This window comes from Zalophus californianus, chromosome 6 (assembly GCF_009762305.2).
Source record: "Zalophus californianus isolate mZalCal1 chromosome 6, mZalCal1.pri.v2, whole genome shotgun sequence".
Classification (NCBI taxonomy): Eukaryota; Metazoa; Chordata; class Mammalia; order Carnivora; family Otariidae; genus Zalophus; species Zalophus californianus.
In genome coordinates, this window is record NC_045600.1 from 99,352,329 (window position 1) to 99,377,193 (window position 24,865).

The following is a 24,865-nucleotide window of genomic DNA, read 5'->3' on the forward strand; positions in this document are numbered from 1 at the left end:
CATTAATAAGAGAAAGGACAAAAACCCTATGATCCTCTCAAAAGATGCAGAAAAAGCATTCGATGAAGTACAGCATCCTTTCTTGATGAAAACCCTTCACAGTGTAGGGATAGAGGGTACATACTTCACTATCATAAAAGCCATCTATGAAAAACCTACAGTGAATATCATTCTCAATGGGCAAAAACTGAGAGTTTCTTCCCTAAGGTCAAGAACACAGCAGGGATGTCCACTATCACCACTGCTGTTCAACATAGGACTAGAAGTCCTAGCCTCAGCAATCAGACAACCAAAAGAAGTAACAGGCATCTGTATTGGCAAAGAAGTCGTCAAACTCTCACTCTTTGCAGATGATATGATACTTTATGTGGAAAACCCAAAGACTCCACCCCAAAACTGCTAGAACTCATAGAAGAATTCAGCAAAGCGGCAGGAAATAAAATCAATGCACAGAAACCAGTTGCATTTCTATACAACGAGACAGAAGAAAGAGAGAAATTAAGGAGGTGGGGCAACTGGGTGGCTCAGTTATTAAGCATCTGCCTTCAGCTCAGGTCATGATCCCAGGGTCCTGGGATCGAGTCCCACATTGGGCTCCCTGCTTGGCAGGAAGCCTACTTCTCCCTCTCCCACTCCCCCTGCTTGTGTTCCTGCTCTCGCTATCTCTGTCTCTGTCAAATAAATAAATAAAATCTTTAAAAAAAGAAGAAAGAAATTAAGGAGTTGATTGCACCCAAACCCATAAGATATCTAGGAATAAATCTAACCAAAGAGGCAAAAGATCTGACTCAAAAAACTATAGAATACTCATGAGAGAAACTGAGGAAGGTACAAAGAAATGGAAAAACATCCCATGCTCACAGATTGGAAGAACAAATATTGTGAAGATGTCAATGCTAGCTAGAGCAACCTACACATTCAATGCAATCCCCACCAAAATACCATCAACTTTTTTCAAAGAAATGGAACAAATAATCCTAAAATTTGTATGGAACCAGAAAAGAATAGCCAAAGGAATGTTGAAAAGAAAACGAAAGCTGGTGGCATCACAATCCTGGACTTCAAGCTCTATTACAAAGCTGTAATCATCAGGATAGTATGGTACTGGCACAAAAACAGACACACAGATCAATGGAACTAATAGAGAACTCAGAAGTGGACCCTCAACTCTATGGTCCACTAATCTTCAACAAAGCAGGAAAGAATATCCAAAGGGAAAAAGACAGTCTCTTCAACAAATGGTGTTGGGAAAATTGGACAGCCACATGCCAAAGAATGAAACTGGACCATTTCCTTAGACACACACAAAAATAGACTCAAAATGAATGAAAGACCTCAATGTGTGACAGAAATCCCATCAAAATCCTTGAGGAGAACACAGGCAGCAATCTCTGTGACCTTGGCCGCAGCAACTTCTTGCTAGACACATCTCCAAAGGCAAAAAATGAACTACTGGGACTTCATCAGGATAAAAAGGTTTTGCACAGCAAAGAAAACAGTCAACAAAACCAAAAGACAACCTACAGAATGGGAGAAGATATTTGCAAATGACGTATCAGATAAAGGGCTAGTATCCAAAATCTATAAAGAACTTATCAAACTCAACACCCAAAGAACAAATAATCCAATCAAGAAATGGGCAGAAGACAAGAACAGACATTTCTCCAAAGACGACATATGAACAGCCAACACACACATGAAAAATTGCTCAACATCACTCGTCATCAGGGAAATACGAATCAAAACCACAATGAGATACCACTTCACACAAGTCAGAATGGCTAAAATTAAATCAGGAAACAACAGATGTTGGCGAGGATGCAGAGAAAGGGGAACCCTCCTACACTGTTGGTGGGAATGCAAGCCGGTGCAGCCAGTCTGGAAAACAGTATGGAGGTTCCTCAAAAAGTTGAAAATAGAGCTACCCTACGACCCAGCAAGTGCATTACTGGGTATTTACCCCAAAGACACAAATGTAGTGATCTGAAGGGGCACGTGCACCCCAATGTTTATAGCAGCAAAGTCCAAAACAACCAAACTATGGAAAGAGCCCAGATGTCCATTGACAGATGAATGGATAAGGAAGATGTGATAGATATATAGATATATATACACACACACGATGGAATATTATGCCACCATCAAAAAAGGAAATCTTACCATTTGCAATGACGTGGATGGAACTAGAGAGTATTATGCTAAGTGAATAAGTCAATCAGAGAAAGACAATTATCATATGATCTCACTCATAAGTAGAATTTAAGAAACAAGGCAGAGGATCATAGAAGAAGAGAGGAAAAAATGAAACAAGACAAAACCATGGAGGGAGACAAATCATAAGTCTCTGAATCTCAGGAAACAAACTGAGGGTTGCTGGAGGGGAAAAGGGTGGGCGGGGGTGGCTGGGTGCTGGACATTGGGGAGGGTATGTTGTGATGAGCACTGTGTGTTGTGTAAGACTGATGAATCACAGACCTGTACCCCTAAAACAAATAATATATCATAGGTTAATAATAAAAATAAATGAATGGATGAATGAATGCCAATAAAGGGCTGAGAAGTGTTCATATTCCCACCATCCAGGGAAGAAAGACCTGTAAAATATGGAGCATTGGGTAGAGCCCTCAGAAAAACATCACCTTATTCGTGGGGTAAAATTAGCCAAACACGCTAACAAAGCTTAAAGGCAATATTCCAAAGGATTAAAGTGATTCCAAGTAGTTTAACTATACACCAAAAAAGTCAGACAGTATCTAAAGGAGAGACAAAATCAAACATGCAAAAAAGTAATAATCAGAATGATCTACATCCAATCAAAAATTACCATGCATGTCAAAAAAAATCAGGAAAATATATTTTTCTTCATAACAGGAAAAAATCACACATTAGAAACAGAAACTAGAGAAATGATGGAATTAGCATACAAAGAGGTTAAAACAGCTATTGTAAATACGTTCCATATGTTAAGGAGCATAAAAAACAAACATGAAAAGGGGGAAAAAGTAAAAGATTTAACTATAAATATACAGAACCAAGAAACTCAACAAATCTTAAGCAGAATAAAATATAAAAGAAACCACAGAGGCAAATCATAGACTAATGGCTGAAAACTGGGGGCAAAAAAAACCCCAAAGAGCTAGAGAAAAAGATACATTACATACAGACGAACAAAGTTATAAATGACAGTGTAATTGTACATAAGTCAGGAGATAAAGCAGCAACATGTTTAAAATACTTTAAGAAAAAAAATTCTCAACCTAAGATTCTATACCCAGTGAAAGTATCTTTCACAAATGAGGTGAAGTGGGGAAAAGGTGAAATGATCCCTTTTTCAGACATCGAAACTGACAAAATCATCACTAGTAGACCTGCATTACAAGAAATGTTAAAGGAAGCTTTCAGGCAGAAGGAATGATACCAGATGGAAATGTGTATTGACACAAAGAATAGTGCCAGAAATAATGAATATATGAGAAAAAAGAATTTTTCTTTTTTAATCTTTTTAAAAGTTAAATGACTGTTGTAAAAAAAACAATGTACTGTGACATTTATGACATACAGAATTAAAATGTATGACAACAGTACTGTGGAGAACAGAAATGGAACTGTGTATTATTTGAAGGTATACACAATAAGTTATTGATATATATTGAACAACCTAGGAACACCTCTAAAAAATATAGCAAACAAATATAACACATAAGCCAACAGCGGAGATAAACAGAATCTGTTTTAAATAAATTAATCCCAAAGGATGCAGGAAAAGGTGGAGGGGGGAATAACAGAAAACAAACAGTATGATGGTTGTTTTAAGTTCAACCGTATCAATAAATACATTAAGAGTAAATGACCTAAGGGTGCCTGGGTCCTGGGACAGAGCCCCACATCAGGCTCCCCGCTCAGCAAGGAGTCTGCTTCTCCCTCTCCCTCTGCTCCTCCCCCTATTCGTGCTCTCTCACTCACTCACTCTCTCTTTCAAATAAATAAAGTCGTTAAAAACAAAAAAAAAAGTAAATGACCTAAACATAACAAATAAATGGGAGACAGTCATTTTCTTAAATAAAAAAAGAACAGGTAAATACAGGCTGTACAAAAGACGTTTTAAACACAAAAATAAAGATTAATTAAAGTAAAAAGGATGGGGAAAGTTATTCCATACCAACAATCCAAAGAAAGCTGGAGTAGCTAAGGTATTATCAAAGTAAACTTCAAAACAAAAAAAAATTATGAGGTGTAAAAAAGGACATTTCCCAATTCATCAAAAGGACATAACTATCCTAAATGTGTATCACATAACAGATATTCAAAGCACATGAAGAAAAAATTGACAGAACTGAAAGAAGTTATAATTATAGTTGGAAATCCTAACAGTCCTCACTGAACAAGTAGGCAAAAAATAAAAATAAAGTTGAACACTATCAAACAACTTGATCCAATTAACATTCACAAAACATTCCACCCAGCAACAGAATATTCTTTTCAAGGACACATGGAATAGTCACCAACACAGACTCAATTCTAGGCCATAAAGCATGTTTCTATAAATTTTAAAAGGCTGAAATCATACAGTATGTTTTCTGACTATAATGCAATTAAATCAGTAACAGATCTGTGGTAAAATCCCCAAATATTAGGAACTTAACACACTTTGACCCACGGGTCAAAGTAGAAATCAAAAGGGATATCACAAAGTATTTTCAATTGACTGCAAGGAGCACAAGGGAACTTTATAGGTTGATGTAAATGTTCTGTTATGATAGTAGTTATATGGCTATATACCTTTCTCAAAATTAATTGAAGTTTACTGCATAGAAATTATACCTCAATAAAGCTAATCAAAAATTTTTAAAGAAAAATGTTGACTCAAACTGGTAGGTATATGGCTATCTGGTCTTTTTTTTACCTTTCCCTAAGTTATAAAATTTTCTAAAACAAAAATCCAGAATCAAAAACAAAGACAACTCAAATATTACAACTTGTCCTCTTTAAGGAAAATTAATGAAATCAACATTCTACTCACCTCCAAGAAACTACTAAGCAACCTGTAATGACTCATTATTCAAAAATAACTGTATTTTGGTTAATAAGACATAAGTAGTAAGAAATGGAGGAAATAAAAAGATTAAATGACAAGTAGTGATCATAGGTACCAAAAGAACATTGGGGAAACCAAACATCAAGAGAAAATATCAATTAAGAAAGTAGAAACTACAACATTTTCAAGAACTTCTTAGCAGTACTGAAGTTCCAACTCAACATTTAAGCTAAAAAGCTAAAAGAAAATCTAGGAGCCTACTATTCACCATGTGTTCAAATAACGAGTTCATTCATTAACTATTACCACAGAGACTGGAAATTTGTGTTTGTGGATGTTTCAGTCCTGACACACACAACCTTGCTATTCAAACTGTGTTTTGGGGACTTGACTGTATGGGTATCTCCTGGAGAATTGTTAGCAATGCAAAATCTTGCACTCCCCTTTGCAATGCCCCAAGCAACAGACCTACATGATTCCCAGTGATCTGTACTTTTAGAAGTACATACAACTTTCAGAAGCCCTGCAACTTTTCTGTATACAGAAATTCCCTGACCTCTACCAGCAGCTGTATCTTTCTTTTTCTACATGCGGGCTTCAATCTAAGCATTTAATAGTGTATTAATAGGGCTAGTTACCACTGGTGCTACCACTTAGGCAAGAAACACCTTACCTGCTATCACAGGTAAAGTACTGAATAGAAAAAGTCCCCAATTAATGTAAAACAGAGGTAAGCAAATTAACCCAAAAGCCAATTGCAGCCGGCCACCTGTTTTTGCAGCAGTTATATGCTCATTCATTTATGTATTTTCTGTCACTGCTTTCATACTACAACAGCAGAGTTGAATAGGCAGAACATTACATAACAGGCATTAAATCTGTAGAAAGTAACTTTAGCACTTACTGACTAGTTATAAACCATCTTTTTTTCCTCGACAACATGAATTCTAACATGAGATCCAGGTGCCTCTGCAGAGGATTCATAAGCCCCTTAATTTTGCATGCAAAATTCTAAGAATATTATTTTCTCTGTCTCTGTTTAGCTGGTACTTTATTGATTCTGCTTTTCTTATTTAAATCTTTTATTCATCTATTTGCCTATCTTTTTTTAAAACTTACTACACTACCCAGGACTAACAAACCATGCTAAATAACAGTAGAGCATTTCTACTTTGCTCCTGATTTTTACAAGAGTATCTTTAGTTTTTATCATAATATATTCATAATATGATGCTAAGGTTGTTTCTTCCGATTCCTATTTTAGAAATCTAGTATTTTAAAATTCACATGAAAATCTGGCTAAAAGGGGCACCTGGGTGGCTCAGTCGTTAAGCGTCTGCCTTCGGCTCAGGTCATTATCCCACAGTCCTGGATTGAGCCCCACATCAGGCTCCCTGCTCAGCGGGAAGCCTGTGTCTCCCTCTCCCACTGCCCCTGCTTGTGTTCCCTCTCTCGCTGTGTCTCTCTCTGTCAAATAAATAAATAAAATCTTAAAAAAAAAAAAAATCTGGCTAAAAGACATTTGTTTAAAAAAAAAAAGCTTCACATGTCATATCTTTAAGCGTTAAACATCCAAAACTACATATGCCTATTTTATTTTCAAAATGTATTCTAATTGTTTTAAGTATACACTGATAGCTCACTACATACAAAAAATATCTTGATTAGATAAACTTAAGTATTAATTAAATAATGTTTAAAATTGGATCTAATAAGAAGTAAAATTTATTGAGCACTTGCAATCTGCCAGGCTCTGTAGTGTTTTTTTTTTTTCATTTAACCCAACCAAAAGACATATAAAGTAAGAACTATTAACCCATTTTAGAGAAAACTGAGGTCTGAGAGATACATAACAAGCCCAGAGTCACATAGCAAATAGAAGGCAGAATAATTCTGGTTTCAATTACTTTACGATTTTCTACAATAATTCTATTACCCTCATCATAAACAAGGCAAGCCACCATTCACCTTCACATTTCTGATGTAATTATAAAAAACTGAAGAGAGGGGCGCCTGGCTGGCTCAGTAGAGCATGTGACTCTTGATCTCGGAGTTGTGGATTCAAGCCCTATTTGCATGCAGAGATTACCTCGAAATAAAATCTTCCAAAAAAAAAAAACCAAAAACTGAGAACGAAAAAGAAAATATCAAAATACAGCACATGGCAGGGACCTTTCAAAACCTAAACTGATATCTACTTCTAAGATGCAGAAAATCATGTAATAAAATACCAAATAAGAACATACCTTTTAAAGACCCAGAAAATATATATGTATACCCTTGATTTCCACAGCTAGTGAATGAAACTGGCACAGTTTACTCCATGGGAGCCCACGCCAATCTCCAACCCTCTGCACTACTTAGCTCAGTCAGATATCACAAAATTGCCTGTTCCCACATACAGAGTCTGGACCTACTCAACTGAGATTTGTTCCTACACTTTAGCAACTAGTCAAAAGCTCAAAAAGTAGGGGCAGAATGCAGCTCTATCACCAAATCTCACTGATGCAGTTAAATATTCACCCATCTCCTCAATTCTATCTGAACAGAGCTTGGCCTCTGACCTACTCCCCTTTGTATCTGATCTCCCCTTGTTGCAGATCTTCCTGATTCCCTTCTTCTAAGCTGCCTATTTGTCCACTCCAATTCCTAATCAAGTACAGGCAACCTTGAACGGTGTGGGAATTAGGAACTGAACATGAGCCTTATAAAAGACTGCATTCCCCTACGCTACTCCCATAACTGTCTCACCACTCTCCCCTTATTCTATCTGCCACATTAGTCTCCTATTGTCCCTCTGCCTAGAACATCTTCTCCCAAAGCAGGGCTGGAAACCACACTTCATTCCTGTATCTACTCAATTTCTTCAGAAGCTGTCTTTGGTGACCCTATTTAAAAGCATAGATCCCAATCATTCTCATTCTAATATCCTGCTTTAGGTGCCTGGCTAGCTCAGTTAAAAGAGCATGCAACTCTTCATCTTGGGGTTATGAGTTCGAGCCCCATGCTGGGCACAGAGATCACTTAAATAAATAAAGCTTTAAAAAAATAATAATATCCTGCTTTATTTTTCTTCATATTACTTCTTATTAACGTATATCCCTCCACCATCAGAATAGAAATTCCATGAAAATAAGGACTTTATGGGGTGCCTGGGTGGCTCAGTCGGTTGGGTGTCTGCCTTCAGCTCAGGTCATGATCCCGGGATACTGCGATCGAGCCCCACATCTGGCTCTCTACTCAACGGGGAGACTGCTTCTCCCTCTCCTCCCCACTTGTGATCTCTCTCTCATTATCTCTAATAAAATTTTGAAAAAAAAGGACTCTATTTTGTTCGGTGATGTGTCTTCAGTGCCTAGAACAGAGTGACACAGAAAATGGGTGCTCAAGAAATATTTGCTTTAAGAATGAATGAATCCCAAAGGGATACATCACCCCAATGTTTATAGCAGCATTATTAATAATAGTCAAACTATGGAGAGAACCCAAGTGTCCATCGATTGATGAATGGATAAAGATGTGGTGTGTATATACAATGGAATATTATTCTGTCATCAGAAAGAATGAAATCTTGCCATTTGCAATGACATGGATGGAGCTAAGTATAGTATGCTAAGTGATATAAGTCAGTCAGAGAAACACAAATACCATATGATCTCACTCATATATGGAATTTAAGAAAGAAAACAGATGAACATATGGGGAGGGGGAAGGATATAGGGAAACAAGCCATAAGTGACACTTAATTATAGAGAACAAACTGAGGGATGAGGGAGGGATGTGGGTGGGGGATGGGCTAGATGAGTGATGGGTATTAGGAATGCATATGTTCTGATGAGTAATGGGTGTTACTTGTAATTGATGAATCACTGAAGTCTATTCCAGAAACCAATATTATACAGTATGTTAACTAACAAAATTTAAATTAAAAAAAAATTAATGAATCCACTCAATGTTTCACGGAAATTCCCATTTTCATTCATATTTATAAAGAAAGCAGCCTATACCTTGCTGATAAGATAAGCACAAAGCAATCATGAGAAAATATGTGGGTTAATGACACTTACCAAGAAGTACCAGAATTTCTACCAGGCCTAGCATTTGCAAAATGCAATTGGTTAAAAATAAAATTATTATAAGTTTATTCACCAGGTAATTTTTTAAAAAATCATCTTCTACTGATGCTACAACTGCATTTCAGATGCTTGTCTCTGTAATTACCCATGCAGTTTTTATCACCATTTTGCATGCCTTTCTGGACAATTATAACCCATATTCCTGTTGCAACTAAGTTTTTCAATAACCATGGCAGGTCAACATATCTTACTTCATGTTATAACAGTTTAGCAAGCATTTTATTTATTTATAAGTAGAACTTCATGACTTAGAATCCCAGCTTTGCCACTTATTTAATTTAGGGATCTTGGAAAAGTTACTTAATCGCTCTGTGCCTCAGTTTCCCCATCTGTAAAACAGGTGAAATAGCAGTATCTGTACCTAAAGTGTTATTATGTGGATTGAAACAATATAGGTAAAGGGCTCAGAATAGTGTACAGTACATAATAGGTAAAAATTCAGTAAATTATGGCTAAATTATTATCTAATTTAACTCATAACTGTAAAGAACAAGGATAATTAATCTTAAAATGAGGTACAGAGAGGTTAAGTGACCCAGCTAAGACTACAGAGCCACCCTCTAGCTCTAACAATCTGTGATTCTAAATTCAGTCCAAAACGAAAATGGGTTTTTAAAAGTTTCACCTTGGGGCACCTGGGTGGCTCAGCTGGTTTTGGCTCAGGTCATAATCTCATGGTCATGGGATCAGGCCCCTGCGTGGGAGTCTGCACTCAGCAGAGAGTATGCTTGAAGATTTTCTCCCTCTGCCCCTCCACCTACTCGTGTGTATACGCTCTCTCTCTCTCAAATAAAATAAATAAATCTTTAAAAAAGTTTCAACTTAACATAAAGTTAACAAGTTAACAATGAGTTTTAAGTTTTATTGAGTATAATCAGATAAGCATGAAGATACTCTACATTTCCCCTTGGGGTCCTAACTTTGCAGTGAATGACAACTGCTCAATGCTTTAAAAATAAAATTTTTTAGGGGCACCTAGCTAGCTCAGTCAAAAGAGCATGCAACTCTTGATCTTGGGCTCATGAGCTCAAGCCCCACGTTGGGTGTAGAGATTACTTAAATAAGTAAATTTTCAAAAAATAACATTGGGGGGGGTGCCTGGCTGGCTCAGTCAGTGGAGCATGTGACTCTTGATTTCGGGGTTGCGAGTTTGAGTCCCACACTGGGTGTAGAGAAATAAAAAATCTTTTTAAAAAATAACATTTTTAAAAATAGGAACACATACTAGTTGAGAAAGAGCAACTTGGTTTTTAGAGGGAAAATTCTAACTCATTCAATCTACCTAGTTTTTTAACAGAACATATAAAAATACTCACTGAGCAAAACAGTAACAAAATGGTAGTTTCATTTCACTTTAAAGTCAATTTAAGTAAAAAGACTAATCAGAAGCTTTCAAGTTTTTCCAGACATACTTAGACACTTAGGATTCTTACATAATTCACAAAAAATTATTTAGTTCAATATTCATTAATCTAATCACTTAAAACATATATAATGAGCACTTACTAATATCCTAGCCATTGTTTCAGGGGCTGGGAATACAGCAGTGGACAAAAACATTTTCTAATGTAAAAAAGTGGACGAATAAGTTATTGACCTCATGAAGCTTTATTCTAGAGAAGGAAGACGGACAATAAAATAAGTAAATAACTTTATTTACTTATTTATTTTATGTGACAGAGAGAGAGGCAGCGAGAGAGGGAACACAAGCAGGGAGAAGCAGGCTTCCCGCTGACAGGGAGCCCAATGTGGGGCTCGATCCCAGGACTCTGGGATCATGGCCTGAGCTGAAGGCAGACACTTAACGTCTGGGGGAGAGGGAGAAGCAGGCTTCCCGCTGAGCAGGGAGCCCAATGTGGGGCTCGATCCCAGGACTCTGGGATCATGGTCTGAGCTGAGAGGGAGAAGCAGGCTTCCCGCTGAGCAGGGAGCCCAATGTGGGGCTCGATCCCAGGACTCTGGGATCATGGCCTGAGCTGAAGGCAGACACTTAACGTCTGGGGGAGAGGGAGAAGCAGGCTTCCCGCTGAGCAGGGAGCCCAACGTGGGGCTCGATCCCAGGACTCTGGGATCATAGCCTGAGCTGAGAGGGAGAAGCAGGCTTCCCGCTGAGCAGGGAGCCCAATGTGGGGCTCGATCCCAGGACTCTGGGATCATGGCCTGAGCTGAAGGCAGACACTTAACGTCTGAGCCACCCAGGTGCCCCTAAATAACTTTAAATGGCTATAACAGTGTATTCACAGGGTAAGCAAATAGAATGCCAAGGAAAGGGCTGGTCTTTTTATATGAAGTAATCAGAAGATCTCACTAACATCTGAGCAAAGACTTAAAAGAGAGCCAAATGCAACAATCTAAGTGTACAGTAGTCCTTCCCTTCCCCGTATCTGCAAGGGATATATTCCAAGACCCCCAGTAGATGTCTGAAACAACGTAGCACCAACACTGGACATATGGTTTTTCCTATACATACATACCTATGGTAAAGTTCAGTTGATAAATTAGGCACCATAAGAGATTAACAATAAAAAATAATAAAATAGAACACTTAGAACACTGTAATAAAACTTATGTGAATGTTGTCTCTCCCTCAAAATACCTTACTGTATGGTAATCATGCTTCATTCTTGTGAAGATATGAGATGATAAAATGCCTAAGTGATGAGATAAAGTGAGGTGAATGACACAAGCATTGTGACACAGAGTGAGGCACAAACTGACCTTCTGACACTACGTCAGGAGGATCATCTACTTCTAAACTGGGGCTGACCTTAGGTAACTGAAATTATGGAAAGTGAAACCACGGTTAAGGCGGGACTACAATACTTACCACTACCCAACTGCACAAAATGGTCATGATGGTAAATTTTATGTTATGTGTATTTCACCACTATTTTAAAAAATAGTTTTAATTTAAAAAGGAAAAACACAGAGGGTAGATAATACAGCAATCTAGAAGGGAAGTGTTGCACGTAAAAGGACCAGCCGGGGCAAAGTCCCTGAGACAGGAACAAGCCTGGCATTTTTTACAGAGCTCTGTGCAGCTGGAGCAGAAGCAAACATGGGGCGAGAACTGTAGAGGTATTGCAGGGGAGATAAGCATACAATGTACATCACATAGGGCCTCACAAGCCACTTAGAAGGACTCTGGCTTTTACTCAAAATAGTAAGCCACTGAATGGGGTTTTTTTAATTTATTTATTTTGCTATTGCTTTTTTTGAGGTGCAATTCATATAACATAAAACTCACCATTTGTAACATTTTAAAGTATACATTTTGCCAGTGGATGGTTTTGACAAAAGGAGTACCTTTTGAACGGGATCACATTGACTGCTATGTTGAAAAAAGACCGGGAGAACAAGAGAACAGGGAGAAGAGTTAGCAGGGTTTACAGTAATTAAAGTGAGATGGATGCTGGCTTATGTCAACCAGGGTAGTAGCAGTGGAACTAGTGAGAAGTATTCAAAGTCAGCACATACTCTGCAGAAGAAGCTGACAGGATTTGCTGATGGACTGCCTGCAGAGGGTAAGAGAAAGAAGAATAAAGGGTAACTCAAAGTTTTTGGCCAGAGCTCCCATTTATGAGATGGGAAAGACTACAAAAGCCAGAGGGTGAGGAGAATCAGAGGTTTGGTTTTGGACATGTTAAGTTTGAGATGCCCACTAGACATTTAACCCAATATATAGCTGGTATACAGGAGGCTGGAAATCAAGGGAGAGGTCTGGGCTAGAGATACAAATAAATATGGAGGGTCATCACTATATTAGGGGTTATTTAAAGCAACTAATGGGGCACCTGGGTGGCTCAGTCGTTAAGCGTCTGCCTTCGGCTCAGGTCATGCATGATCCCAGAGTCCTGGGATCGAGCCCCGCATCAGGCTCCCTGGATAGAGCCCCGCATCAGGCTCCCTGCTCGGCAGGAACTCTGCTTCTCCCTCTCCCACTCCCCCTGCCTGTGTTCCTTCTCTCGCTATATCTCTCTCTGTCAAATAAATAAATAAAATCTTTAAAAATAATAATAATAAAGCAACTGAAAAGTAAATCCAGGAAAAGAAACTACTTCTTCCAAAGGTCTGTTGCAATTTAAATTAACATGTGATTTGTGGCCCATAATGGACTGTTTTCTTCCTCTAAGTTAAATCCTCTATTTACATGAAATAGATTTGTACATTAGGAAACATAGCCAACAAATCTATGAGTAAAAAACAAAATAATAATGAAAAGAACTAATGTTCTGTTGTTGCCTCTGAATACAGACCTGGAGTTTTTATTATCACTCTGATATAATACCCATGAGGGGCAAAACGAAAGACAGGGAAGGTTAACAAGAAGGACTCAAAGGATAGCAATCTGTTACACCTTTTTATTCCTTCTATTAAGAATAGAATACTCACTAATGATGTTCTCATGTAAAGTCCTTAGCAATGGAGAAACAAATCTGTTATCTCACAATGATGAAAATAAAATACATTTAACCTAAAGTACAAGTAAGATGTTAGTAATCTTACATCAGCAGAAAATGACAACTTCCACTTTATCTATTTCTAGATAACTGAAGTTTATCTATGTCCAAATATCTTTCCATTTGAACCATTATTAATTTTTTCCTCTACTTTAACATCTTCTTGGGCCAGGCTCATCCTTATTAACATCTTTATCCTAAGACATCCTCATAAAATATGATAACCTATAGGCTACTGTTATTGTGCCATTGTTGCTACATAAAATAGCTCCATCCTGCAGTATTCTGTCAATGTCTCCTCCTTTCTCTACTGTTACATTATTTTACCCATACATAAAAGCATACCAACATTTTACTTTCTGATCCTTAGTTGTAGTTGACAGAAATCTGGGCCTCAGAAAGCATGTAATAAATTCACACAGTGCCTAGTACTTAGAAGCTTCATGGGAAATTTGAACATCCCCACACATAAAAAGAGAAAGTAATCTTATTAGTTATGTAAGACAATGTCATTAATCTCATGAGATGCATAATGAAGTCTAGTGTTACAACTTACTTTCAAATGGTTCAGAGGAAAAAATATATAAATACATATTTTTTACTTATATTTTTTAAATGAGCGATAAAGCAAGCACGGCAAAAGATAACTATTAATAAATTTAGATCAAAGGTATACAAATGTTAATTGGACTATCTATACTTCCAACCTCTCAAAGTACAGAAGCTTTTAAGATACAAAGTTAGGAAAAAATATAGTATATACTGAGTAAATGCCTATGTGTAAAATTAGTAAAGTATAACTGTATTGGATCTATTAAATGGAGAAAACATAACTAATTTTCAAAACATTAAAAAAAAAACTGGGGAAAAAGTAAAGCAATACCAGAAAATTACCTACGTGCAGGAGTAGTAGAAAAATGGCCAGCAAGTTCTAAAAACTAGAAAAAAAAAAACATAACTTGGTTTCCTTGCCACTGGAGAGCTTAGAAAATGTCTCCCTTTTTACAGTTTGAGAATGGTATTTTTATTTCCTGTAACTTTTTTCAAAGTCTGCTGACTTTGGATACTGGTTCTTACTAAAGGCAATCTGCTTTAAAAAAATATTTGTTTCCTGATTACTGTAGAAACACATTAACTTATATCTCACCATCCAGAGATTTATTATGTATCTTCAAGCTTTTAAAAAATGAACATACACAAATTTATGACAAAATTGATATGATATTATGAATAAAATGTCCTATAAGCTGCTTTCCTCTCCTTAATTGTAAACATTTTCTAATGTAAAAAAAACAAAACAAAACACTAAAAGGTGCTTTCCTCTCCTTAACTGTAAACATTTTCTAATGTAAAAGAAAAACCTTGTAAAGAACTTGACTGAGGGCGCCTGGGTGGCTCAGTTGGTTAAGCGACTGCCTTCGGCTCAGGTCATGATCCTGGAGTCCCGGGATCGAGTCCCACATCGGGCTCCCTGCTCGGCGGGAAGTCTGCTTCTCCCTCTGACCCTTTCCCCTCTCATGCTCTCTCTCTATCTCATTCTCTCTCTCAAATAAATAAATAAAATCTTTAAAAAAAAAAAAAAAAAGAACTTGACTGACCAAAAGCCAAATGGCTCAAATAAGCATAAAGAGCCTAAATTGATGGCAAAATAATTGTCTTTGTACAAAGGCAGAATCTAACAACCTCACTATACAATGCCTTTCAAAGCACAAGACATGTTTCTTAGAGGCAGTATAGTGTTTAAGAGCATTAATTCTGGAGCTAGACTGACCAGATTCAAATCCTGGTTTTCCCCAATAGCTATATGACTTCTCTGACATTGAAGATGTTATCCTCCCTGATCCTGCTATCTCATTTGTGAAATGAAAATAACAGAACCTACCTTACAGAGATGTTGTAAAGACTGGGTTAATACACAAAAAATGCCCTAAGAAAAGTACCTGGCACATAATAACAATTCCGTAAATGCTAGACATTATGAATATTTTCCATATTTCATGGGTAGTTAGCATCTTACTTTCTAGGAATGCTGCAAACAAAAGCTTCCTTTCCAGCTTCTGAATCCAAAACCTACAATCTTCTGTTCCAATCTAAATTAAATATAAGAATAGGGCAAAAAACATAGAATGAAAATTTCATTAACATCAAGATGAAAAAACAATCAGAATATATCTTGCTGATATATCATCACATATCATCAATATCATCATCTTTGTGTGGGATAGCAATATTACATAACAAACTTTTTTTTCTATCTATAGCAAAGAAACTTTATTCTACAATTTTAAGAATGGGGGAAGAAAAATTGGCAAACATGTTTTGACATTACAGAGCTTCCTATTTACAGAAAAACTCAATTACAATAAATGAGAGGATGTGTAAGAAGCAGCTAAGGCTGGCACATTTCCATTCCGCAGAAAAATTACTTGTAATCAAGTTGTTTTCAACAGACTTTTCACTTGTGTAATTCTAAAATTAAGTACCAAGAGCATTTTTCCCCAACAGAAAAGTTTATTTCCTTCCTGAGAAACTTGAGTCATCAACTATGTCTTAGACATCACACTGTGTTGACCAATGCTTCTTATATTTGATATATATTCACTCTGATCTTGAAGCACTAAATACCACTAACAAAATTGTTTTCTTGTATGACAAAGGTAGACTTCCAGGAACTATCATGTCCTACATTTCAGCAATATATGTAAGTACCTTTACTATACTCCTAGAAAAGTTACTTCTTGGGGGGGCCTGGGTGGCTCAGTCATTTAAGCGTCTGCCTTCGGCTCAGGTCATGATCCAAGGGTCCTGGGCTCCCTGCTCAGCGGGATGCCCGCTTCTCCCTCTCCCACTCCCTCTGCTAGTGTTCCCCCTCTTGCTGTCTCTCTGTCAAAAAATAAAAAAAAAAAAAACTTTAAAAAAAAAGAAAAAGTTACTTCTACAATGTGACCTCAAACTTAAGTCACAGTATCAATTTCTTCACTAGAAATGAATTAGATCATTTTCTACAAGTAAATATCTACACCTAACAGTTCCAGTGAAAGTTCAAGATAGTAGGGTGTGTCCTACAATTATAAGCATATTTCAACACATCCACTTTTTGAGATAAACTGGTTTCTAAAAATTAAAAATAATAAAGCTAGCTGGCTCAGAAGTTAATATAAGTAGCTCTTTTTTAAATTATAAACTAAATCAATCACAAAGGGCATGAAACATCAATGATTAAAACATACTGAATGTATTAAATTTCTACCACTAATGTATGAAATACAACTTACAAATTCAAAAAATGGAACATGTACATCATTTAGATTTCTATGCTCATTTGAAATGCCTTTATACCATTTCACTAAGCGCAGACACAAGTACAGACAGTAACCCATGTAAGGGACTGTGACTTTCAACCTACCTAAATAAAACACACACACACTGGGCTCAGCCACAGGCTCCCCTGTTGATGTATATCTACCCCACACCCAACTTCATCCTAAGCCCACTCTCATTACTTCACTCTTCTCCCATATGACACCCCAAAGCATCTACCTCTACGTCCTACCAGGAAATTTGGACGTGCAAATAAAACAAGTCTGCCAAAGGTGTTAATGATGATAATAAGAGGAAGGGGGAATAGAGTTATAAAAAAGATAATGAAAGTTTTTGAGAACTTATGCATTAAAATTTTGAAGAAAATATTTTGTGAAAAGTTGAAACTGAGTAGAACTAATTCTGAAGATAAAGTTGCAGATGCTGCTGACTGAGTCTCTCAAAACTACCCCACAGAAACTAAAATCCTACTAATCTATGGCTCTTCTCGGTTAACAAGCAACTGGTTTGGTTTGGTTTTGAAATAATCCTCATGAGTTATCAGTCATTCAATTGCTATTATAAATTAACAGAATCAGATTTACTTTCCAACCACAAACTGGAAGATGAAGAATGGGAAATGCTGGAAGATAAATGATAAAAGTAAATTTTTCAGAGCTGCAGCACACAGAACACTAGGGAGAAAAAGGTTTGAACAGGATAAAAATATGGAAGCTTACGAAACTTGAGTAATCAATTAAGACAGCAAGCTATCAGAAATTTTTAAAAAAAAGGTAAAAAGACTCAAATTTCCTCTAGAGCAGGGTTTCTCACTCTCAGCACTACTAACATTCTGCCCAGACAATCCTTTGTTGTGGGGGACTGTCCTGTGCATCGTAAGATGGTTAGCAGCATCTCTGGCCTCTACTCACTAGATGCCAGTAGCATCCCTCCAGGTATGACAACCAAAACTGGCCCTAGTCTATAAATGTTTCAGTGTCTGCTCTGCATATACACTTTAACTACACATTAATTTTTTGAAGGATACAAAACTGCATAAATATTACAATGAAAATTCTTAATAATAAGCATTTTAAAAGACTGCGTGATTAATATTTAAAAGTGATAAAATTGTGAAGGAATTGTGGATTTTCTTAAATTCTGTTCTCTAGGGGCACCTGGGTGGCTCAGTCGGTTAAGTGACTGCCTTCAGCTTGGGTCATGATCTCAGGGTCCTCCTGGTATCGAGCCCCGCGTACTGGGTTCCTGCTCGGCGGGAGGCCTGCTTCTCTCTCTCCCACTCCCCCTGCTTGTGTTCCCTCCCTCGCTATCTCTCTCTCTCTGTCAAATAAATAAAATCTTTAAAAAAATAAAAAAATAAATTCTATTTTCTAATGCTTGGTATCAACTTTCTAGCATTTCAACTTCTAGAAATACATTTTATCCACCTATATTTTGAAACTAATAGATTCCAAATGAAAGCAGGCCTGGAAACAATATAATTTTTATAATATTTGTATAACATTTTACAGTCTTCAGCATTTTTACAAACTTATCCCAATTAATTCTTAGGAAAAGAGGTAGCAAATTAAGATCCCATTCGATTTATAAGTATAGGATTCTATCTGTATTCTTATGAAAACTAAATCCAAAGTTCAAATACGTGTATTGTATCCCTTGCCATCGTCTATGCAAAGACAAATAGAAAATTCTTCAAAAATCATCTATGTACATTTGCCAAAGAGCCTGATTCCAACTTGACAACAAATATATACCTGCAAAAATATACTTGTTAATATATGTTTAATTCTAACCTCTCCCAGGCGCCTGGGTGGCTCAGTCAGTTAAGCATCTGACTCTTGATCTCAGCTCATGTCTTGATCTCAGGGTCATGAGTTCAAGCCCCGCGTTGGGCTCCACACTGGGTGTAGAACCTACTTAAAAAAAAAAAAAAAAAAATCGAACCCTTCCCCTCCACTCCAAATTCACCAAACTTCTACCTCACAACTCTGGAGCAGTGCTTCCCAAATGACAAGCCAAATACTTCTGAAAGACTATGCAAAGTTTTAACCAATCCCCAACAAAAATATTAGATTGCAAGTCAGATAAAATCCCAGACTACGACACACATCCCAAACTAGAACCTACCTAGATTCAAAATCTTAAGATGTCTTATTTTCAACTTCAAAGACTGAGGTCCTCTAAGTTTTATGAAAACATACTCTCACCAATGCAACAGCCTCTGAGATCTAAATTCAACACAGAGTGAGCCTTCTATAAATTTTGTTAGCTTCATGTTAAACTTCTGCCAAGCTTTATCAGTTTTCTTCCATGAGATTTCTTTTTTATCCTTATTTATTTCAACAATACAGAAATAAATACAGAACTTAAACACACAATTCATCAAGCAACTAATTTATTCCTTACTGTATCATATTCCAACTCCTCAACATGGACTCCAACCAACATTCCATAACACTCTACCTTGCAGCTATAAAAGCCTAGAATATGAATAATTGGAGTCCTGGCTGTCATGGCCCAGTTAGCACTTCTTATTTCCTGCCATGGACTCTCCATTCCAGGCAAGAAAACCTACAAGCACCTTACTAGACTATTATGCCATTCTCTTTCCTCAAAAGGCTTTCCCCAACTGGGGAAATAAATCCTCATTTCATCTGCAACTACAATACATAATTGGAACTGTATTTTTATATCTTGGCATTTCTGTCTACGCTGACAAACTCAGTATTTTTTCCTTCTCACTCAAGACTGTAGCTCATGACTCCTACTAACCACAGACATACAATAAACTGGTGACTAAAACAGCAATGTTCTCACTGTACACGTTCTCACACTGTTTACTTGGAATTGTAATAGCTTCAGAATGAATTCACCCAGTATCAAAGGGAGTCTACATTCTCTAAGAACTATTCTCAGTATTGCTGTTTCCTGCAACCTGGTGAGACGGGACTGTCTCCATTAGTACCAAGGCAAAGCTTTCACACTGCTGGACAGCAATGTTACTGCCCTCATAGGAATTGAACTGGTAGGATTATTACAGTTTTCCCATTTATTCTTATTAACATTGCTTTCTTTTCCTAGTATGAAGACTGACAGTTAAACTAGTTAGAATTACCACTACTGGATTTTTATTCACAAAAGCAGGCATTTTAGGGTTGCTTGGAAGAAATTACTAACAATCGTTAAGTAAATCAATTCCTCCAAAAAAACCAAACCTGGGGCTCCTTACCCAAGCATGTCACAGAGAGTTGCCCATGTGCAAACAGACCAAATGCAAATCAATTCCTAGAATTTGGAGCATCTGCCCTGTGACGTGGGGCTCAGATTTGAAACCACTGTGGTTTTCTGTTCACAGCCTTTTGTATCTACAATTTGTCTCCCCCAGTTAGTAACCACACAGGCCTCATGGAAACTTGTGTTAGCAGCTATATCCAATGACTACTTGCCCTGTCCCCCAACTTCTCCACACACAAATTCCATTTTTGTTACTCCATGTATATATTTTAAGTTAGGCCATCCCCAAAATATACCTCCAACTTTGGCAAAAGTTTTCTAACCATTAGAATGTGATACAATTCAAAGACAAATTTAACTTTATGCAAATCACAAACTCACCAAATCTGTAACACACAACAGTTACCTTACTTCAAACTAACAATAAGACGCAGTGTCACAGTATCCGGAGTCTCTGTCATCTACCTTTTACCTAATGCTCCTTTAAATACAGAGAATATTTTTCTTAACTTTGCATTCCTCAGAGGATATTACAATTGCACATTTTAAGGTATGTTTAATATCAATAATCTAGTATACCAGTTTGGAACCAAAGTACTCATGATTCAGATCTGGGAAATGATCTACCTGCAACCAAATGAGTGTGCATTTTATTTGGTGTGTCTTCCTGGTTACCTATCAGTTTTTTTCTCTCCATTCCACCTTGCCTCACTTTAACTACCAAAATACATTAATACAACATTATCCTAATTGTTCAGAATAGGGAACCTCAACACTAAACTCCATAAGCCAAAATATATACATTAAAAATAAACTCTTAGGGGCGCCTGGGTGGCTCAGTCAGTTAAGCATCTGCCTTCGGCTCGGGTCATGATCTTGGGGTCCTGGGATCAAGCCCCGGTTCTGGCTCCCAGCTCAGCAGGAAGCCAGCTTTCCCTCTGCCCCTCCCCGCCCCCCCCACCCCCCCCCCCCCCCCCCCCCCCCCCCCCCCCACCCCACTTGTGCGTGCTAATAAATGAATAAAATCTTTTAAAAAGAACACATCACTTTAAAAAATAAATTTTAAAATATATATGTATCTAAAGTTCACGTACTTTATTCTAAAAAGATGCAGAATTTATTTATTCCACTTTGCATTCAAGTGTATCAAGTATGATTATTAGTTTCCCCACAGAAAACGTATTAGAAACAACTAATTAGAAGGTGATATCCTCAAGGTTTGCAAGAAAGCCAGGAATTTTAATCAAAAAGTCGGAAATACTATTGAAACCAGATACAAGAATAAAAAGCACAATCACCTAGAATAAATTTAGAATACTCATTTCAATTGGGGGGGGCCAGGGGCAGGGGAGGTGGGACAGAAACTACAATAGAGCCCAGAACAGTAACAGCTGTTCTCTATACTAAACCTCAATCATTTAAGAAAAGATTGAAGTCAGCCCATTTCAAGGGCACAGTAAATGTGTAATATATCCTAAAAAACTTCCATGAAAAATTGCCAAAATTTTACAAGTCTGGTCCCAGAGACTTATTTGGGAATCTTCTCATATCTGAACCTGTCATTGTCATTTCCCAACAATGGTGGAAAACGTAGCTTATTGTTGAATGTATTATTTCATTTTATGAATTTCAAAGGCAGAGTTTATGTTTATGACCTGTTCTTAAAAGAAAAAAAAGCCTAAGTTTTTACTTGCATGACCCTCAAGCATTTTTTTCTGTGAGTTTCATCCAAGTAGAAAAAGAAATGGTTTCTTATTTGCTCTTGAGATAAAGTGATCTGGTGCTCCCTTCGGCAGCACATATGCTAAAACTGACATAAAGTGATCTGGAAAAATTAGAACCATCATTCTTTAAGAACTTCAAATTGTTATTATGAAACAGGATTTTTAATATTTAATAATCTTATGCTAAATAAAAAGAAAAGTGTATGCCACAGCTTTTATTAACAAAGGTTTAAGACTACTGTAAAAATAATTAAAAGACATATTAAAAGTTGGATAAGAGGTCACAGTCAAAAAAACATTTCTAAAAGATTGGATTCACCTATGTAAGATGAAGCCAAGGTAGAGATGCAAATAACATAGTCGCAAGATCCACACAGGTGACAAAAATGAGTGAAGCAGGCCAAGTGTATTACCACTAGGAATGATACTAACTGCACTGACCAGTAAGCACATGCCCAGTCTAAAGAGGACAGCTACTGCTCTACCAACTCTGCTACAGACAATGGGAATGCAGCCCAGAAGAACCTGGGTTTCCAATTCTTCCAAAAAAAAAAAAAAAACCTAGAAGTCTATGAGGAATTTCCCAATTTTTCAATGTTGATAACTAGTTGAAACCTAAAGACACTACGAATCAAACAATACATCTCTAAAGTGGTTCAGCCCAGGGGCCACCTTTAACCTAATGTGTGAACTGTTTTCAAAAAAGGTTGAGGGGACAATGGGTAAAAAGTTCAGGCCTTGAGGTCAAGCTAGCCTGGGTGTGAATGTCTAATTCATCACTCAGCAGGTGGATAATGCTAAAGAAATTATTTCTTCAAGCCTATTTCCTCAACTGTAAAATACCACCGCTCTCTCAATGTTGAAAAGTGAAACTCCTAACACAGTATCAGACACACAATAGACATCACAGAAATGTCCCTTACCGCCCCTCCTTAACCCTGCAAATCCTTTGGAAAATTTAAGAAATCAGATAATAAATAAACACCCTTGAAGATCTTAAACAAGTTATTTAAAAAAAAAAAAAATCAGAAAACAGAGGTGCCTGCTGTGCCCATTTCCCTCACCCCTGCTATTCAGAGAGGTTCTGTGTATACAGAAAAGATACAGTTAATTTAGGGCATGGCTTGAATGGACTTAAAATGATACAATTAACTGGATTATCAATCTCAAAAAGATGAACAGGCAGAACTCCTTAAAGATAGAGACAAATCTGTCTCTTATTAACTTCATAGAACCTTATTTGCTGGTAGAAGTGAGAGAAATTGTTTAAGCTTAAGCTTTAATACTTTTAATACTTTTGTTTAAACTTCCAGAAAACTTATTTCTAAAGAATGCATGGTACAAAACAAAGGATTTACGCCAGATTTTTAAACATAAAAAACATGACAGACTCTAAACTTCATTTTATGTATGATTTCATCAAACCCAAGTACTGTCAGATTGAATTTACTACTAGAACTAAAATATCTTTCGACCTCTCAAACATACCAATTAATTTTTAAAAAGAGAAAAGACAACAACTCTCCAAAATATTTGTTAAAAAGTACTATGCACATGTACATAAAAAATATTTGGGCTATATTTACTTAGAATAGTTCCAAAAAATTTCTAATATGGCTACAAATAATAAAGAAAAACAATTTTATGTATACATATCTATATAAACACTTATTGAACTCTGCAAATTTTATGGTATCTTCCTACATATACAACAGACTGGGGCATGTGCTAGAAATCAAAGTTTAATGCGTGTGCATTAGGAAAGTTTAAGTTTCAGGAAGCAACTAAGGCAACTAAAATCATTTATTAAGTACATAAAAATGGTCTATACTTCAAAGTTAAATCCATATTTCCACTACAACTTCTCCTCGTCTACATAAACATATTCATTTCTTTCATGTTAAAACAAATTATATTCAATTTGAGTGTATTCTATTCTACATATCATATAAACTTCTTACAAACTTGACCATATAGTTCAGACTCATTTAAAAATAGTATATATTACAATAAAATTACAAATATCTCCAAGTACCCAAAGGCTACAATCTTGATGCTAATTTTAAAATGAAAGTTTCTTAGTGTCTTTATTTTAAAGTTCTGCTAAAACATGAAAAAGTACGTAGCCTTTTAATGTTTAATGCAAAATGATACTTTATAAATGACTCCAAAGTTCTGAATTTAGATTTTTGTGTACCAAGGGTGTTAACCCACAAAAATTATGCTGTTAATTTACTTTTTCTTCAACCATCAGGCTACACCAATTTATATTCTTATTGTTTCACACTTAAAAACAACGGTCATTTTATATACAACCACTCCTCAGTAATTTACAGTACCTCATGTGTTTGTCTTACTTTGTACCTCATAGAAATCAAGAGTCTAACACCTGACTATAATCATAAATAGTGGTAAGAGACAGAAGAAATTTGTCGGAAGCCACATTCTGCACATAAATACAAATGTTATAAAAGGCCCTTATAAAGGGTCTCTAGCACACGATACTCCTTAAAACTAAACATCTACTAGGAACTCTTAATCTAAAATGTACATCTAGCAAATGAACACCACAAACTACAACAAAAGTGTACCTACAAAGCATCGTTCTCGGACTAAGTAGAACTCAAGACAAAAATACGCTTGGCTCTGCAATCATAAGTTAAAGCGACAAAGAACAGAAACAATACACTACATAAAATACACAGTATTCTCTAAATTACCAAATCACACTGTCCCATCGGAAGCATTCCGGTAATTTTTTCAATTCAATGATTTTAAACAAACTTTGAGGTTTTTAAGTATACTTTGGGGCAAGACAAAAACTTTACCTAAAATAAAAGCACTTTACACAACACAGAATTATGAAGCTGGTCCTAGGGTCATAAAAAAATCGTCTTCAAAAACCCGAGTAATCAAGAAATTATCTGCTTACAGTAAATTTAACTCCAATTTGCG

General features: G+C 36.6%; 1 protein-coding gene across 4 annotated transcripts in view; it reads right to left on the minus strand.

Annotated features, from left to right (window-relative positions):
- Window positions 1–24,865, minus strand: part of ADAM10 (ADAM metallopeptidase domain 10) — a 134,618-nt gene that overhangs the window by 107,496 nt on the left and 2,257 nt on the right. For 2 of the 4 annotated variants that reach the window (XM_027570126.2, XM_027570123.2), the window contains exon 2: window positions 15,649–15,721. The exons of the other annotated variants lie outside the window; for them this stretch is intronic. Coding sequence is in view for 1 of the 2 variants with exons in the window: in XM_027570123.2 (XP_027425924.1) it covers window positions 15,649–15,721 (73 nt within the window). In the remaining variant the exon portion in view is untranslated. The remainder of the gene's footprint in view (window positions 1–15,648; window positions 15,722–24,865) is intronic. 4 annotated transcript variants of the gene reach the window in all.